The sequence below is a fragment of the Anas platyrhynchos genome, chromosome 24 (assembly GCF_047663525.1).
Source record: "Anas platyrhynchos isolate ZD024472 breed Pekin duck chromosome 24, IASCAAS_PekinDuck_T2T, whole genome shotgun sequence".
Lineage (NCBI taxonomy): Eukaryota > Metazoa > Chordata > Aves > Anseriformes > Anatidae > Anas > Anas platyrhynchos.
In genome coordinates this window covers 1,049,956-1,067,615 of record NC_092610.1, presented here as the reverse complement: position 1 = coordinate 1,067,615, position 17,660 = coordinate 1,049,956, and the positions used below count along the sequence as shown (strand labels likewise).

The window sequence follows — 17,660 nt, the reverse complement described above, 5'->3', positions numbered from 1 at the left end:
CCCATTCAGGCCCTGCCCGCGGGCGCTGCCCCTTTAAGATCCGCTCGAGGGGCTCGCGGCGCCCTCCCCTTCCCTTTCCCCTCCGCAAAATGGCGGCTCCCAGGGGAGCTTCACCCCCCTCCCCCTCCATCCCCTCCATCCCACGTGACCCTCCCCCCTCCCCGCGCGCGGCCTGTCCCCGCCCCGTGCCTCTCTCTGATTGGCCGCGGCCTCCCGGCGGCGGGCGCTGATTGGGCGGCGTTGGCGCGCGAACGGGGGGTGCGCGGCGCGCCGGGGCGGCAGGCGGCGGGGGCAGGGAACAATAGAGCCGCGGCCTGACGGCTCCGCGCGGCCCCGCAGCGCCCGCCGCCGCCCCGCCATGGCGGACAAGGAAGGTACGGCCCGGCCCGGCCCCGATGCTCCACCAGGCCTCAGCCGGGCCCCGCCGAGCTCGGGGGAAGCCCTCGGGGGCCTGGGGCGGCTCCGCCAGGGGGCGCGCGGCGGGCAGGGCCTGCACCGGGCCTGTGGGGCCTGCACCGGGTTGGGGGGGGGTACCGGGGCCTGTGGGGATGCGGCGGGGCCTGAGGGGGCTGAGGGGGCTGAGGGGGGCTTGGGGGTGGCACCCGGTCCTGGGGAGCCCCGGGGGGTTGCGGGCCGCTGGGTTCAGGCTCCGGCCGGGCCGCGGCGCTCGGTAGCAGCTCGGGGCCGCCCCCGCCTGCACGGGGCGCTCCGGGCCCCGCAGCGCCTCAGGCAGCGGGGTTGGGGCCCGGGGTTGTGCCCGTAGGGCTGGCTGACCACAAAGCGGTGCCCATAATGGTTTTCTCTCCATTCAGTGCCCGTTTGTGACATTGTGTGCTTGTTATAAATGTATTCGCAACGCTAATGTGTGCTTTCTTAAAAAAAAAAAAAATTAGCAGCCTTTGATGATGCGGTGGAGGAACGCGTGATCAACGAAGAGTACAAAATATGGAAGAAGAATACTCCCTTCTTGTACGACTTGGTTATGACCCACGCTCTGGAGTGGCCCAGCCTGACTGCGCAGTGGCTGCCGGATGTCACAAGGTGAGCTGCTCCTTTAAACCACGATAAACTGTAAATCTAGGATCCTTTTTTGTTGAAGCGAGGCATTGTATGATTCTTTTCTGTCTTAATTGCTTTTTGTATCCTTACCTTGCCTTGCCATCAGCAAGTTGAGGACCACAAATACTAGAGTCAGTGCAGACATTTTCATTTTGTGAAAATAAAAGCCTTTTATCACTGAGAAGACATTTTCACACCCTTGATTTGATGCTTTTCTTCTTCCCACTTCACCTTCTTTAAAAACAAGTCTCCTTTCTTCTAACACAGAAATAAATATAGATATAACTTCAGTATAATCACTGTCATCAAAAGCTATTGCGGTCAGCTCAGTGTTTATGTGAACCCCTTTTGTTTCTCATTCAACTTTCTTCTCTTGCAGACCCGAGGGCAAAGACTTCAGTATTCATCGGTTAGTGCTGGGCACCCATACTTCAGATGAACAAAATCATCTCGTGATAGCTAGCGTGCAGTTGCCGAATGACGATGCGCAGTTTGATGCTTCACACTATGACAGTGAGAAAGGAGGTAAGGGGCCAAAGGTGTCAGCCAGGTGGAGTTCTAACCATTTTTTCCTCCTCCTCTCAGCAGAATATTTCTCTTTTCTTAACATTCAGGCAATAAAATTCAGATACTACTCCTGAACTGGCCCGTTTATTTCTGTTATCATTACTTAAAGGACAAATATTGTGTTTGATGTATCTGCATAATGTCTTGGAAGATCTATTGGAAAAAGTATGCAGGGAAAAACTTCACCCCTCTATTTTCCATCATGAGTCGACAATGAATTTCTTGGAGAACTGCTTAACCTGGTTTTTATCATCATTTTTGCATTACATAAACTCAGTGAGAAAGTCACTCACGTAAAAGGATGTTTTATTTCAGAGCAGTGTATCATTTCAAATGTTCTCCTCTAGTCTGAATTCTGCTGCCTGATACTTGTGCCAGCCTGGCTTGGATGAAAAGATGACTGTATTTTGTTCAGTGAACTGGCCTTGAATTTGATGCTTTCTGTAATCTTAGTTGGCTGTCAGCATTGCTCCAAGTTAGGCACTTCTCACGTTTGTTTGATTCAATCAATCTTTCTACATGGTGCAAGTCCTCAACGACCTAATTTTAGCTTTTGTTTTTACCAGAAGCCTGGATTATGCATTTTGTGTTTTGATCTTTGGGCCTCTCAGTTATTGATGAACACAATGTTGTCTAATAAGTAATTTGTTTCCATTCTATCTTGATATTTCTCAAAAATACACTATTCTGATTTAAAAAAAAAAAAAAAAGGAAATTGCAAGCCTTCTTTCTGCCAGAATGTTGCTGTGCAGTTTCCTTAAAATAGAAAGTTGCTATAACTAACTATAGAGATATAAGGTGGCTTTAGCAAGTTACATAGTTTCACATTTTAAACTTTGTGAAGCAATTTCTTTGTATCAGAATTTTGTCTGTTCTGCAAGGCTGAACTTTGTTGTATTTGAAAGTGCAGTTACAACACATTAATTTCAAATATACAGCACATACCTTCGTTACAGATCAAAATTTTAGGTAGGATGAATCTGGGGCTTGTGCTGTTTTAGGAGGAAACAGTTTGTCTCTAAACTTAGCCAAAGTCCTGATGTTTTTATGTTATAAATAGAGATATTTAAGACAATGTGCCATTTGAAAACTGGGTTCTTCTAGTTGCTTGTTCTTATGACTATTCACCCAAAATAAGTCCTTGGTAGTACCAGTAACTGAGTCTGGATCTTTGTGTCTTGTTCTGAAAATGACTAATTATTTACAACTATTAAATACCTCTTTTTTTTTTCCAGAGTTCGGAGGCTTTGGGTCAGTTAGTGGAAAAATTGAAATTGAAATCAAGATAAATCACGAGGGCGAAGTGAACAGAGCGCGTTACATGCCACAGAACCCCTGCATCATTGCCACAAAGACTCCATCCAGCGATGTCCTCGTCTTCGATTACACCAAACACCCTTCTAAGCCAGGTGCCTGAATCTTTATCATGTCTGTGGTTCAGAGGTCATAAGAATATAAACGACAGCCTTTTCTTAAGAAAATACTCTTAAGAAAAAGCTGATGTAGTGCAAAAGAGGTTGAAAACTTCTGTGGATTCTATATCACTTGTAATTTTAGAGGAAAGTGGGCATTTAGTGTGAAAGGTTATTTTGTAGAGACGTGAATGTAGATATCTGAAGTGTATCAGTACAAAGGTACGTGTTTTTCTCTTGCTGTTTTAGTGTGTCTTGCCGTGCCAGTGTATGTGATGGTATTTGGAGTGGCAGAAGGTGGCTTGCTGGAAACGATACGATCTGGGTAGCTGAACTGTTGTCTTGATCTGCAAGGATATTACCTCTCATTTACTGATGAGCTTGGCAAGATCACACAGAGTAACTAGTTCTGCCAGTTGCGGGGAAGATCAGAAGTGTATTTATCGCTTTTGAAGTAGGGTTGGAGATGATGAGAGAAAGAACAATACTCCACCAGCAGAATATTTAGGAAGAATTTTCTGAGCAGTAATTGGGTTGGGCTGCTGCTGCTCCTTCGTCCAGCTAGACCAGGTGCATCGTGCCAGAGTATGAAGGTGGCTGCTGGGCTTCTTTGACTCTTCTGCACGTAACATAGCACTAATTTAGAAAGGGCCAATGCTAGGTCATCCAGCCTAAAAATTTGCAGCTCTGAAAAAGTCTGCAATTTGTGTCTGTTTAAGCAGACAAACTGCTCTGTGCTGTCTTGTTGCATTTTGTTTTAATGAGGTGATTTGTAGGGTGGGGATAATGCTCAAAAGGACAAAGAGGCATCCTGTTGGAAATAGAAAGCAAAGTTTAGTAAAGCACAGTAAAACTTAATGCCAGGTATTCCACGATGCACTGAAAGTGATACTAAGCATTGGAGTTCTTATGCTGCTGCTTTACAGACCCTTCTGGAGAGTGTAACCCTGATCTGCGTCTTCGTGGACACCAGAAAGAAGGTTATGGGCTGTCATGGAACCCAAACCTGAGTGGGCATTTGCTTAGTGCTTCTGATGATCATGTGAGTACTTTAAATATTAGCTGGGGTACAACCTGCACTTTATTGGTGACCCTTGGCAAAAGGTTAAAAATGTTTTTCTTTCTTGAGGGGGGAGGAGGCAGGAGGTGATGAGAATTTCTGTCTCAAGATTCAAATTTGTTTTGTTTTGGTTTTAAGACTATTTGCTTGTGGGATATTAGTGCTGTCCCAAAAGAAGGTAAAGTGGTGGATGCGAAGACCATCTTCACAGGGCACACAGCGGTAGTGGAAGACGTGTCTTGGCACCTGCTCCACGAATCTCTTTTTGGATCTGTTGCTGATGATCAGAAGCTCATGATGTAAGTGGGGTACTGTCTTTAGAAATTGAGCACTTCTGTATGCTTTGCTTTCCCAGTTGCCTCCAATTCCATCAGTAAAACTGGCTTTAAGCCTTTATTTCCATTCTCCTTTCTCCTTCCAGCTGGGATACGCGGTCAAACAACACCTCCAAACCTAGTCACTCAGTGGATGCTCATACAGCTGAAGTCAACTGCCTCTCTTTCAACCCCTACAGCGAGTTTATCCTGGCTACAGGATCAGCTGACAAGGTAGGTCTGCCTTGAACTTGGAACATATTTATTTAGTTTCTGATGTGTAAATGTGGATGTGTTATATTGGTTACTTCAGGACAAAATGTTTTTGTGTCTTTGACTAGACTGTCGCGTTATGGGACTTGAGGAACTTAAAACTGAAGTTGCACTCCTTTGAATCCCATAAAGATGAGATATTTCAGGTACAACAAAGTATCTTTGTGTTTTATACCCTTAGTTCTATTTAGATGGCTGGGAAAAAATGAAAAGTATTCTTTTCCTCTGTTTTTATTAAGTGTACTTGTGCTTAAAACCCTCGTGTTCTTTTCTCTCATCTGCTTATAATTTCCTGGCTTATTGTTGTGGAGATGTGTAGCTTTCTGTGTGGGGGGTGACTCCAGCACAGTTCAGAGTATCCAGAAAGCGAGGGTCAGAATGTAACAAGGAAATGTTTGAGAGTTTTGTCCACAATGTTAAGAGTGAAATACTAGCAGTACAGAGTAAATGTAAATTATTCATGGTAGCAGATTGAAGCAGGGAGGCACAATGAAATGGCTGCAGTGTTTTCATCTTCTCAGCTTGGTCCTGGAAGAAGGTTTTAGCTGGTAATCACTAAAGGGGACTGCTGGACCATCTTGTGACAAAAAAATAATTGCTAATTTTGCTTGTTGTAAATATAGAAAGTTAACATCATTAGTAGCATGTGCTTAGCAGTTACAATATTTCCATCTCCAACTCATGCATTAGTCAGAACCAAAATATGTAGAAGGATTTTTTTTGTAGAAGGGTTGGTACTTAAAAGATTCTGTACATAATTTTATTCAGAGGTAACCAGAGTCTTAAATGTCAGGTTAACATGCAGAATTGTCTTAATTTGTAATCCTGTGATCCTAGTGAGTGGTATGTTTTGGAGAGATTTATCTCCAGCAGCCATGGTTAATGTGAGCTTTTGGGCAGTTAAGCTGTATTACAGCGATTTTCTTTTCATGTGTAAACCGTACTTACTATTTAAAGAATCTGCAGTTTATATTCGTGCTGTCCTTATTAAGGAGTAGCTAATATCCTTGAGAGTTGTTTATGCTTAATATGTGGCGTTCATGAGAGGAGAGGTTATGCGTGGTACCATTTTGGTGCTTGAATGCCTCGTGACTATATAAACTAATCGCTATCTTAGAATGTAATTGTTGGGCACATCTATATTTTGAGTTAATAGCAATTTGCCTTTTCATAAAGCTCTTGTAAGATACAGTGGTGTTTGCTGTGAATGTCAGCAGTGTTATGGCTTCTTAAAACTAATCTGCTTTCTAAATTCATCCTTGTCTGTAGGTTCAGTGGTCTCCCCATAACGAAACTATATTGGCCTCCAGTGGCACTGACCGCAGACTAAATGTTTGGGACTTGAGGTAAATCCCAAATTAGTCAAGTTGTCATGACAAAATATTATTGATGAACTGCATCACAAACAACAACAACAAAATAAACACAACCTTTTCATTTTCTCTTAAAGTAAAATTGGAGAAGAACAGTCCCCTGAGGATGCTGAAGATGGTCCCCCAGAGCTATTGGTGAGTCTTCTGAACCTCATTGATTTGTTTTGACCTATATCACTCATCTCTGTAACACAGATTTGACAATGTTACCACCACCACTTTTTTTTTTTTCTTTCCCCTGTAATAGTTTATTCATGGTGGTCATACTGCAAAGATATCTGATTTCTCGTGGAATCCCAACGAACCCTGGGTAATCTGTTCTGTATCAGAAGATAATATCATGCAAGTCTGGCAAATGGTAAGTTGTTTGGGAAAGTGCAGGAAGTGGTAGATAAGAGAGTGTTGAACTGCCTGAATTTCAGCATTCCTGTTTTATTTACAGCTCTCAGAGTGACTTTGTAGAGCTGCCTAAGTCTCAAATGGGTTGTGAAATCCATTTGCTAGAAGCAAGGGTTTACAAATACTGAGAAACTGTGTTATTTCTCTATTTAAAAGGGAAAAAAAAAAAAAGGAGAGAGTACTGGTGTAGAAGTACTTGTTTTTCCTTCTGTGCTAGAATTTTTTTTTTTTTTTTAAGTGAAATTGAGGTTTCTGTTAGTTACTGTCATAACAAATGAAATGTTTGCAAATGATATAAATATCCTCCTGTGGATGGAGAGGGGTAGCGGTGAGTAGAAACAGCTCGCTTGTTTCAATTACCAGCTGTTGAAAGTTTTGGAGAACAGTCCTGTGCAGTTCGAATAACCTTAAAGACCATTCTTCTAATTTTGGTTTATTTATAGACTGGTTCACAAAGGCTTTGTCTTAGCAGCATTCTGTATAATTCTTCTGGAAGGTGCTGCAGCAAAGTAAAGGATCTATTAAACGTATGCAGGGTAGTCTTAATTGAAATAAGCCCTGCAGTGGTCTCTACTTGTAAGAAGTCAGATTCCCACAAGCTACAGTAACTTAGGGTATTTCTTAAATGTTTTGAAGATGTTGCTATTTCCAAAAAGAAATCTATGTATGTTGCAGCCTTTATGTTAAATAACCTTGAGGGATCAGGGATAGGTAACGTACGTGTGCAGATAGAAAACTGCCAGAACTTTTGGAAGTGTTCTGGCAGATGGAATCCTGTTAAATGAGGTGCTGAGTGCTTCAATTCCTCCGCTTCTGTCTTGCAGGCAGAGAACATATACAATGATGAAGATCCTGAAGGAAGCGTGGATCCAGAAGGTCAAGGATCCTAGATGATAACTCTTCCTGTTCTTAGTCTTTTTTCCTTCTCTTCCTTCTCAACCCGATACTGACTTAACACTGGTTTTGAGACACACGTAGACTTTGTGTTCAGCCATCCTTCTGTAGATACCATCGACTGCTTTTTATCCCAGACAGTGAGTACTCCCTAAGAAAAGGGCTTAGCCCAACTCAGCTGGTTCCGCACTGTAGCTCCTTGGTCATATTTCCTACAGCAACCTCTTGTGTATAGAGCTGGCTGTCCCATTTTAGCTGCTTTCCTCATACAGAGCAAACTTTTTTTTTCTCCTTATTTTGTCTTTAGCTTGCTACGACTACGGGCTTTTGCCTAATTTAAACAAAAGTTAAATCAGTAGAGCTGCCAGAATATGCTTAAGCCAATGGAGATGATACAAGTGTTAATCCACTGGCAGTTCAGAAATGGAGTGTGGAAGGTCTTGCCCTGCTCAGTACAGCTCAGAAGTCTTGTGATTCCTCTAGTTAATTTGTACCTGTGTGGCTTTTTCTGCCTCTGCAGATACAAAAAAAAAAAAAAAGGGCAAAAAAAGACTAGCAGATTCTGACTTGAACTGAAATTATTTCTTTCTGTATTTTTTTTCTCTACTGGTAATTCTGGGTTTTTCATTCCTTCCTTTGGTCCTATCCCTCTTCTCCCGTCTGCTGGGCGACAGCAGTTTGGGTACATTAGCTGTTCCTGCAGAGCATTGCTCACCTTCCATGTATCTTGCTCTATTGTGTGTTTCTTGAGCTGTGTTTTCACATGTATTTCTTTCCTTTCTGTGAAATGGTTTTAAAAACTTGGGGCCACCAAGTTGTAAAGGTGTATGTTTTTACCAGCTGATGTCCCACAGATGGCATGCCCAGTAATCTAAAACAGCATTGGTAGCTGGTACATGTAAAGCAAATTACAAATTACATGTGGATGAACTACCTTTTGTAGGAGTTAGTCCTTGACCACTAGATCCTGCACATCTTCCACTAGGGTGTCCTGTTCCACCAGCAACCTGTTACTCTCCATGTTCTTCATGACTAATTGCGTGTAAGTGCTTCAGATGGAATAAATTTTTTCTACATAAACGCTGCATTGCTGTGTGGTTTTGTGCTGATGGTTTCCTTCTGCATTGGCAGTTTTCTTGAGAGTAAACTATTTTTTTCAGAAAGCAGAGAAAGCAAGCATAAAGCACGGGCGTAATCTCTACCTGTGAGAGGGTAGGTGCTGGGATGGGTAGCCCTTACATTTATAATGCATGTTCTTCAATGCCACCTCCTCTTGTTTCTGCTGCTTGCTTTGTGCAATAAGCACTTAATACCTCCAAGCAGTTGGGAGTGCATGGGAGGGAGTGTGCCTTACCCCCCAGGTGTTCTGCTGTCTGACTACTAGGTCTGCCTTTAGCTCTTACCCAAGAATATTTTTTTATGTAGTCTGCAGCATGATAGTTGGACACCTTACCTGCACCATGGTTTGACACACAGGCTTATTTTTCTTTGAGACACAACGTTGAGAAATCAAAAGCTTCTTAAACTGACCTTTATTTTCAGTGTGAGACTTTATATAAAGTGGAAACCTTTTATCCACAAGCTTCAGTTTCTGTGGCCCACATTGGAGCATGTCACAATACAGCAGACAGCACTTGAGTTACAAAAGAGTCCTGTTAAAAGGATAAAGCTTCACCTGTATGTAAACTTCAAAAATCAACCTCCAACACCGCCTTCCCAAACACCCTCTGTGCAGGCTTACAGTCCAGCTATGGAACAAGACAAGATAACATTTTCCAAACACAGCAAAACATACATTGTTATTCTTCATACGTGTCCATTTTTCAGTGCAAGTATAATTTTCTCTGCTCCTCTGTGGAAAAGCAGTTTTGACTAGAAGATCAGCAGCACTCTGGCATTCCTGACTTCAGGCAGCCGCTGTACAGCAGGAGATAAGCAGTGAAAGGAAACGTCCCCTGCAGCTGCCTCTGCTGTGAAGAGGACGAGTGTTGTTTCTAGCATTCTTCATCTGCTTTTTCTTCTTTTTTGCAGAGGTGGCCGTAGATCTCTAAGCAGCCCCTGTGTGGGTAGAAAGTGAATTTAGGATATGGAATATAGAATATATGCAATGTGGAACTATTCTGGCTGGAGAAAATGGGCAACAGGGACAGACTTCTGAAAAATCTTCCATTTCATGATGTGGAAGAAAAGCAATCAGGTGACACTAAAACTGGATCAGTGCACGGTGCTGTGGCTGTGCAGACACAAGGCCAGCCCCGCCAGAGCCCTTGGCAGTCGCACGAGCTCTGGCAGGAGGGAACCTGAGGTCTGGTGCAAGCTGCAGGAGGGGCAGCTCAGATGTACCGAACTCAGGTCCCTGGTTCAAATGTGGAACTCGAGGTGCCCTGACGTTTAAGAAATCTGGAGCCCTGTCACTTCCAGTGATGGCAATTTGCAGGTCCCCAGGAATTCAGAGCCTGCAGCTGCTCCTGGGCTTGGATGTTGGCCTCTGCAGCCTGCGATCAGACAGACCCCACGCAGCAGAGACGTGGGGTTGCTGGGATCTGTTCAGAGCTGTCCATGCGGTTACCCTCGTTGATAAATCCTGCAGTGACTGCTGATGTGACAGGCTGAAACAGGAAGATTGCCTCGCCCTGGCTTATCACGCTGCAGACTTTTGTGGAAAAAAGAGAACTGCAGCTGCTGGTGGTGGGGATGTCCTCCTGGGGTGTGTGGGGAAGGGGAAAAAGGAATCCTACAGCGGCAGTAAAGCTCCAGAAAATGCTTCAGGATGTGCACAGCTGAGACTGGGGTAATGCACAACAGTGCAAAGTCTGGTAAGTAAAATAGTCCCCAAACTGAGGGGCATTTTCTGGAGCTTTAAAAGCTGTGTAGCAGGGAGGTGGTTCTCTCTGCATCTGCAGCAACGTTCCCCAACCGAGAACTCTCCGCTCCCTCCCATGTGTTCCTAGGGAAATATTTTTTTTCAAGTTGCCGCGCCTGCCTCTTGGAAGGCAGCCCCTGCTTCTATTTTGCACAGAACTTTCCATGACATCGCTGCATGGCAGAGGGTCGGACTTTCCACGGCCGCAGCCCGTGCCCGTGCCGTCCGTGTGCGCGGGGCCAGGAGCGCCGGGCTCGCCCGCAGCCAGCCCCCCCCAGCCACCCCAGGACGGACAGACTGACTTGTAAATGGACAGCTCCTGGTGCAGGCTGCTCCGCAGCTCCTCCAGCTCCTGGTTCTTGCGCTGCTGGAGCTGGACGCCGTTCTTCAGCTCCTTCAGCCTGTCCTCCAGCTCCTCCACCTGCTCCTGGGGGGCGAAAAAGCCAAGACCGGGTTATGGGGGAGCACCCACGGGGCTCTGCCCGTCCGTGCTCTGCTCCAGGCAGGGGCTGCCAGAAATGGTGTTAAGAAGCCTCTGCAGAAAAGCTTTGCTTTGCTACGAAGGTGGGAGCCAGGGCTGGAATGCAGCGCGTGCTTTGGCTTCCCTGCTGGCTGGATTTGTCCCCTACGCTGCTAGGTGTGCGTTTGAAAAGCTGTCAGCGCTGTGTAAATCTAAAACCCTTGAGAAGATAAACACGGGAATGGGAAGAAGAAAGTGTGGAGGCACACCAGGGGCTCCCCAAAATCCCCCAAAATCCCAGCTGCCGAGCAAGGTGGGACCCTGGAGATCCCCGTGCTGCAGCCCCAGCCCATGGGGACAGCAGCGGTGGCCGGGAATGTTGGCAGCGAGACGGGCGGCAGAGCCACCCTGCCAAATGTGCTCTTGTGGATATTGAATTGCATTTTCTCTCTGCACGAGGTGATGCGGGGGATGCCTGGCATGGCCCCACGTCTCTCTTCCAGCACCCACCAGCAGCTCTCATCAAATGCTGAGCTGCGGTGCCGGTGCTGTACCCGCACCCCCCTTCTGTCCCCCGGGGTATGGGGATGTGTCTGTGGGTTTCTGGGCTGACACGGCTTCACCTGGAGCCTGCTGACCCACGCGTGGGCCTGCCCTGGAGGTCTTCCCAAAAGCCAGAATATTTGCTCATGCCTATGTAATGGTCTTTTCATGCTGAGCATCCAGACCAAGCGAGGCACAGCTGCTGAGTCACCGAGTTTTAGACTTTGGGGCTTCTTCAGGGGCATGAAGTAAATCCTCAGGGAGGGGGACACCTCTGACTTGGAACCCACAGGAGATATTTCACCTCGCTGCCCTCCTTATCCACCCTGCTCCCCCCTCATCCCTACGAGCCAGCCCTTTGACCTCCCAGTCCTTGCTGCCCCCAGACAGTGACCCCCAAACCTGAACACGCCACCGAGGACGCCTACCCGGTACTGCCCGACCTCTTCATCGCGCTTCTGCTTGACGAGGACGATCTGCTCCTCCAGGCTCCTGTTCTGCAGCCGCAGCCGGCTCACCTCCCCCTGCAAGGGCCGCAGGGCCTCCTTCATCCCCTGCATCTCCCCCTGCAGCGCCTGCAGCGCCTTGGCCCCGGCCTCGCGCCGCTCCAGCAGCCGCAGCAGCTGGGGCTCGTAGTGCTCCTCCAGCCCCCGGCGGCTCTGTGCCACGAAGCTCTCGAACTCCATGGAGAGCCGCCGGCTCTCCTGCAGGTACTGGTTGTCCTCCCGACGCGGAGGAGCCTCCAGCCGCTGCCTCAGCGCCTCCTTCTCCTTCTCGCAGGTCTCCTTCAGGCGGGACAGCTCGCCGGACAGCTGCCCGGCCTGGGTCTCCAGCTCTCCGCGGTAGGCAGCGTGCTGGGAGAGGTCGTGGCGCCGGCTCTCCAGCTGGTACTGGCAGGCCACGCACTCCTTCGTCACCTTGAAGAGCTTCTGCTTGATCTGCCGGATCTCATCCTTCAGGTTGTCTCTCTCCAGCTCCACCTTGGCCAGCAGCCGGCAGGCGGCCTGGATCTCCTCGTGGGCATGGCGGATCTCCTGCAGCGCCGGCTCCCGCAGCTGGGCCAGCTCCTCGATCAGGCTGTCACGTTCTTTTTCCAGCTGCTCCACGGCTTCGATGCACTCCTGGAAGTAATCGCCCAGCTCTTCGAGGGTGAGGCACCGACACTCCGTGCCCTCCGTGTCCAGCGGGGTGCCTGCCCCCTCCGCGTCCATGTCCAGCGGGATCCCGGCCCCCTCTGCGTCCACCTCTGGTGGGATCCCGGCCCCGTCTGTGTCCATGTACAGCGGGATCCCTGCCCCGTCTGCGTCCACGTCCAGCAGGAGTCCTGCTCCATCCACACCCAGCGGGAACCCTGTCCCACTGGCATCCATGTCCAGCAGGATCCCTGCTCCATCTCCTTCCACGTCTAACGGGATCCCCGCTGCATCCACATCCAGCAGGATCTCTGCCCCCTCTGCTTCCTCATCCAGTGGGATTCCTGCCCCATCCACATCCAGCAGGATCCCTGTCCCACTGGCATCCATGTCCAGCAGGATCCCTACTTCATCTGCTTCCACAGCTAACGGGATCCCTGCTCCATCCACATCCAGCGGGATCCCTGCTCCACCTGCTTCTGCATCCAGTGGGATTCCTGCCCCATCCACCTGCAGTGGGATTCCTGCCCCATCCGCATCCAGCGGGGCTCCTGCCCCGGCCTCGTGCTCACCCAGCAGTGGCCCTGGCATGCTGAGGTTCAAGGCAACATCCCCGACGTCTGCCTGCAGCTCCTGGCAGGCACCCGGGCTGCCCCCGCGTGCAGGAGCAGCCCCCGCGCCCAGCGCTGTCTCTGAGGGGCTGTGTGGAGCCTCTGGGTGTGGAGGAGCGCCCGCAGCCTCTCCCTGCGGGGCTGGGGCCGCTCCTGCTTCATCCAGCCGCGGTTCTGGAGGGGGCTCTGGCTCTGCCATCAGGTCCCTGTAAAGGAGAGGAGATGTCAGCCGGCGCGGTGCCGCTTGCGTGGCCCGAGGACAACTTTGACCCAAGCCGTTTGCTTCAACGTGTGCCAAAAGAAAGGAGCGAAACCATCCCAAAACAAATGACTGGGGCAGAGGAAGAGTGAGTGCCTCTCAGAAGCACTTCTGTCCCCACAATGGGGAACGACCCTAGTGGGTCACCCCAGCAGCACCACCGGCACCGGCGCGATGGCAGCGGGGTGGCCGGTGGCTCTCACGGCACGGCCGGTGAGGCGTTCCCAGTCCCCGTGCCCGGATTCCAGCTCCGTGGCATAACCTCACGGCAGGGGAATGCGCTGCTAAAGCGCAGGCGGGCTCCGTGCTGGCTGAGGCCGGAGCAGAGCATGGCAGCGGGCCCGCGGCAGCCCCGGCTTTGCAGTGTCATCCGAGCCGGGCATTATCCCCGGCGGGCACCTGCTGCTGCCACCACAAAACGTTCCCAGCTCACGATCCCCCGGGTGCTATTTGGGGCAGGAGCTGAGCACGGTCCTGGGCCTGGCGGGGGATTTTTTTCTGCCACGGGGGCAGCGGGGAGATGCTCTCACCTCCCGGCCCCGCGGGCTGAGCTCATATCTCGTCATCCCCAAAGGAATGAGCGCGGGCTGGCACCGAGCGGCCTCAGCTCGCTGCAACGGCTTTAAGGAAAGAACAGATTTTCACCGGTACTTTCTCTCCTAATAAGGCAGTTTTCTGCAGCGATGACACATCGCAGCCTCGGACCCAGCGGCCTGACCGCTGGAGCCGGGGAGCGTGGGGAAAGGTGGGGAGGGGGCTGCGCAGTGCTTAGCGTGCCCCCCTCCGCTGCCAGCGTTTATTTTCCAAACTTACCGACTCCGAGCTGCGCCTCTGGGGCGTGCTCCCCCTGCCACCCCCTCGCCCCCTCTCTGGGTGCCTGCAATGTCCCCTGGGGGGGCTGAGCCTCAGCACCCCCCCTCCAGCCCAGCACCCTGGGGTCTCACAGCGCCCTGCTCTGCCCCACGCCCCCCCCCATGAGCCCCTCTCCCCCCACGCCCCCCCAGCTCCTACCTTGCTCTCCAGGAGCCCGGTGCCCCCGGCGCTGTGCTGCACATGGGCTTAGCATGGGGCGGGTGGGGGTTATTAATACACGGGGCTGGAAATCAGACTCCCCCGGCAGCCGCTTCACCCGGCTGCAGCGCCAGCTGCGGGTGCTGCCGCCCTCCGCCCTGGGAGGAGGAGGAGGAGGAGAAGGAGGAGGAGGAGGAGGAGGAGGGCGGGGAGGGCCATGCCTGCATCCCTGGCAGCAGCAGCCGCAGGGCTGGCTGCAGCCCCACGTCCCCAGAGCATCCCTGCCAGCCCTACGAGGGGAAAACGTGATGGGGACATGGGGGTCCCTGGGCAGGGGGGGGTCTCCCTGGGACTTGCAGGGGTCCGTGTCCAGCGGGGGCGGCTGGAAGGGGCATGGGGGAGGACGCAGCACGTGGCTGTGAATCTGTGCGGCCTTATTCTGTGCACGGAGCAGGGCTTAGCGGGGCGCTGGCAGCACAGCATCTTGACACTTGTTATTTATTGAAGCACGTGAATATATCAAATTCCAGCACCTTAAGGTCTCCACCGCCCCAGTTCCTGCAGAGCACAGCCCCTGTTTCCCACCCGTGCCCCCCTTTCTGCTCTCCAGCCCGGGGCTGGGGGCCGTGGCCGTGCTCCCAGGCGCTGCCGCTGCCCTCACCGCCGCCCTCGCCTCTTTGGGCTCTGCTTCCCACCCTTGCCCACCCACCCGCCCTCCCCGCAGGACCCTAACCCCACCCTTTGGGGTGCTATAATTAACATACAGTTACACGCAGTGCGTATTTTACATCTATTGCCACACCAGCCTGCGTGCGGTGGCCCAGGGGGGCAGCGTGGCCAGTGGGCACTTGGCGTGGCCACCCCCGCTGCGGGGCCGGAGGAGGTGAAGGGCAGAAGCGACCGATTAAAGCCAAATTAATTAATGTATCAGAGCGAAATGCAGCCTACCTCCGCCCTGGCACTGCCCGCTCAGGAAGTCGGCACTCGCGGCTCAGGAAGTCGCCAGCTTACGTGCCCCGAAATCGCCCAGCAACGCGCACCGCAGCTTGCAACATCACCAAATGCCACCCCGGCCCCGGCCCCGCGTCACCACCTCCGTCACCTTGCTGGCCGCCGGGTTTAAAATAACTGCTCTTGTCCATCTCCAGGGCCTGCTGGCACACGCGTGCAGGGGAGCAGAGCTTTAAAAGGAAAGGGAAGATTTGGGTGTTTGGCTTTTTTCGGCCCTGTTGCTTTTTTCAGCACAACCCACCTTTTTTTTTTTTCCTTTTTTTTTTTTTTTTTCCCCCTGCTCTCTCTTTTTTTCCATCAAGCGCCTCTCTTCGTGCTGAGGCTTTTGACTCACTAGGAGAGGAATGCTGTTAATTCGGACAAGTTGTGCGTATAAATATACATCTGTACCCAGGATTGCCAAGGGGGGGAGAAACCTGCAGGGCAGGGGGGCCGGGGGCAGCAAACCCTTGTAGGGGATGAGGGGAGGACGGCAGCGCCTGGGCACCTGCCAAGGGATGGCCGGGGGGCTGCAGGGGCTCAGCTGTCCCCAGTAAGAGGAGAGCCCCGGCTGTTTTGTGGATATAACCAGGCAACGGCCGGCTCGGGTGTCAGACCCGCCGCGGCTCCGTGTCCCACGGGGTGCGACGCCCTCGTGCGCGAGCCGCCCTGGACTTTGCTCCGGCAAACAGGAGGGAGAGCGAAAGGCAGGAGCGTATCTGGGAGGGGAAATGTTCCAGCTGTTGGAACAGGATAAACCACGGCGTCTCCGGCTGCTCCTCCACCCCCTGCTGCGTCCTGGCACCGGCTTGGCAAGGGCTGAAGGCAGCTGGGAGAGATCGGTGCTGCTGACCCCAGGGCAGGGACGGATCCTGGGCTCTGGGGGCAAGGCTCCATCCCGGAGCTGTCCCCAGAAATCCCCAAGGACAGGCTTAGGGAAGCAGGGAGGCTTCGTGGCCTCGGCAGCTCCCATGGCTCCGTCGGTGCATGCAGCACCGCAGGGCACCCAGCCCGCCCGAACCGCAGAGACTCCGGGTGCTGCCGCCAGCCCCGTGCCCCACACGTGGCTGACAAGGTCCCAGCGTGGGGCTCAGCACCCCGGGCTGCGTGCCAAGGCTGCGGGGGTCTGGCTGCAGCCCCACGAGCAGCGCTGGATCTGGCCCCGCATGCGGGAGCTCAGGGGGAAAGCGTGATTCATCGCCAGAGCTGGGAGCGCTTCCAGGGAAAGATCCTGGGTGGGGAGGGCGCCTGCACCCTGCACCCGCTCCGGCCCCTGCCCTCACCTCCTGCCTCAGTTTCCCCGCTGAGAGCTGAGACGCCGCCGTGGGAGCCAGCACGGAGCAAGTGCCGTGGCCATGTCCCAGGACCCAGTGCCTGGGGCTCACCCTGCTCCCACTGGACCTGCCTCCAAACTCCCAGATAAGGATGCTCAGGGCCTGTGCAAGGTCACCGGCAGGACGGAGGTGGAGGAGGAGGAGGAGGAGGAAGAGGAAGAGGGCAGTGTGGGCACGGACCCAGCTGGGCCTCGGGTAGAGATGAAAGCAGGAGCCCAACGGCGCCGTCCGCCCACGGCTCCAGCTCCAGCGGGGACCTTGGCGGCTGCACGGGAGTGGGGCTGGACCCTGCCCCAGGCTGCAGGCGCCGGCGGCTCCGCTTATCTGGGTGCTGCGGCGAGGGGGAACCAGGAAAGCGCCGCTACTGCCACCGCTGCTGCCAAGAGGACGCTGGCCTGGCCAGGGAGCGCAGCGGGGACAAGAGCTCTGTCCCTTTTGGGGACCCAGTGCCACAGCCTTCAGCAGTGCCTGCCCGAACTGCGCTGCTTCTGCTTTATCTCCCTTTGTGCAACCCAGATACCAGGCTTTAAACGCTTGCATCAAGCCCGTTTGTCCCACGGGGCACTGATGGCAAATAACGCCCACAGCACCCACGCAGCACCCTGGGGTGCACGGAGCAGCAGGGACCAGGCCGGGGGGGATGCACGCTGCTGCTAACCCCTCACCCTGGCCCTCAGTGTGTGCTGCACACCAGAGCAAAGCGCCGTCCCCTTTCACTCCCCCGGCTTTTATAAAACACGTTTCTAACGCAGCAAGTGCAGAGCTAATTTTAAGCCCCGCAACAAACGGCCTCTGTGTCCTGGCGATCGCTAACGGGGGCACTGCTGCAGAAAGGGCTCGGCGCTGGGTTTTTCCATTTCCTGGGGCGAGCACCGGGGAGCAGCAGCTCTGGCTTCTGTCCCTTGTTGGAGGGGGTTTCCAGCTCTGGCTCTGGGGTGCCTTGGGGTGGGAGACGGCACTGCTGGGGCTCAGCAGGGTGGGCGGCTGGGCAAGGACCTTGTCCCCACTGCCCGCAGGCACCGCAGGCGTTAATGAGTCACGAGGCCGTGCCGGTGGAGCCAGCAGGTGCCTGTCCCCGAGCATGGATCCGTCCCACTGCCTCCAG

The 17,660-nt window shown here is 52.4% G+C and overlaps 2 protein-coding genes across 4 annotated transcripts; one reads left to right on the top strand and one right to left on the bottom strand.

Moving 5' to 3' along the window:
- Window positions 1-215: 215 nt before the first annotated feature.
- RBBP4 (RB binding protein 4, chromatin remodeling factor) lies at window positions 216-8,431 on the top strand. 2 transcript variants are annotated; one of them, XM_038167406.2, is made up of 12 exons: window positions 216-374; window positions 894-1,041; window positions 1,439-1,584; window positions 2,862-3,035; window positions 3,965-4,080; window positions 4,237-4,397; window positions 4,520-4,646; window positions 4,754-4,831; window positions 5,955-6,031; window positions 6,136-6,193; window positions 6,306-6,416; window positions 7,282-8,431. In XM_038167406.2, the coding sequence occupies exons 1-12, from the start codon at window positions 359-361 to the stop codon at window positions 7,345-7,347; spliced, it is 1,278 nt and encodes a 425-aa protein (XP_038023334.1). In that variant the 5' UTR covers window positions 216-358; the 3' UTR covers window positions 7,348-8,431. The 2 variants fall into 2 exon arrangements, with proteins under 2 accessions (XP_038023334.1, XP_038023335.1); XM_038167407.2 differs by having other exon boundaries at window positions 229-374; window positions 897-1,041.
- Window positions 8,432-8,868: 437 nt separating this feature from the next.
- On the bottom strand, window positions 8,869-15,332 carry SYNC (syncoilin, intermediate filament protein). 2 transcript variants are annotated; one of them, XM_072027494.1, is made up of 4 exons: window positions 15,180-15,332; window positions 11,646-13,167; window positions 10,517-10,641; window positions 8,869-9,409 (listed from the first exon to the last, which is right to left on the bottom strand). In XM_072027494.1, exons 2-4 carry the CDS (start codon window positions 13,158-13,160, stop codon window positions 9,346-9,348), a joined length of 1,704 nt encoding a protein of 567 aa, XP_071883595.1. In that variant the 5' UTR covers window positions 13,161-13,167; window positions 15,180-15,332; the 3' UTR covers window positions 8,869-9,345. The 2 variants fall into 2 exon arrangements, with proteins under 2 accessions (XP_071883595.1, XP_071883594.1); XM_072027493.1 differs by lacking the exon at window positions 15,180-15,332 and adding an exon at window positions 14,232-14,389.
- Between the last annotated feature and the right edge of the window lie 2,328 nt (window positions 15,333-17,660).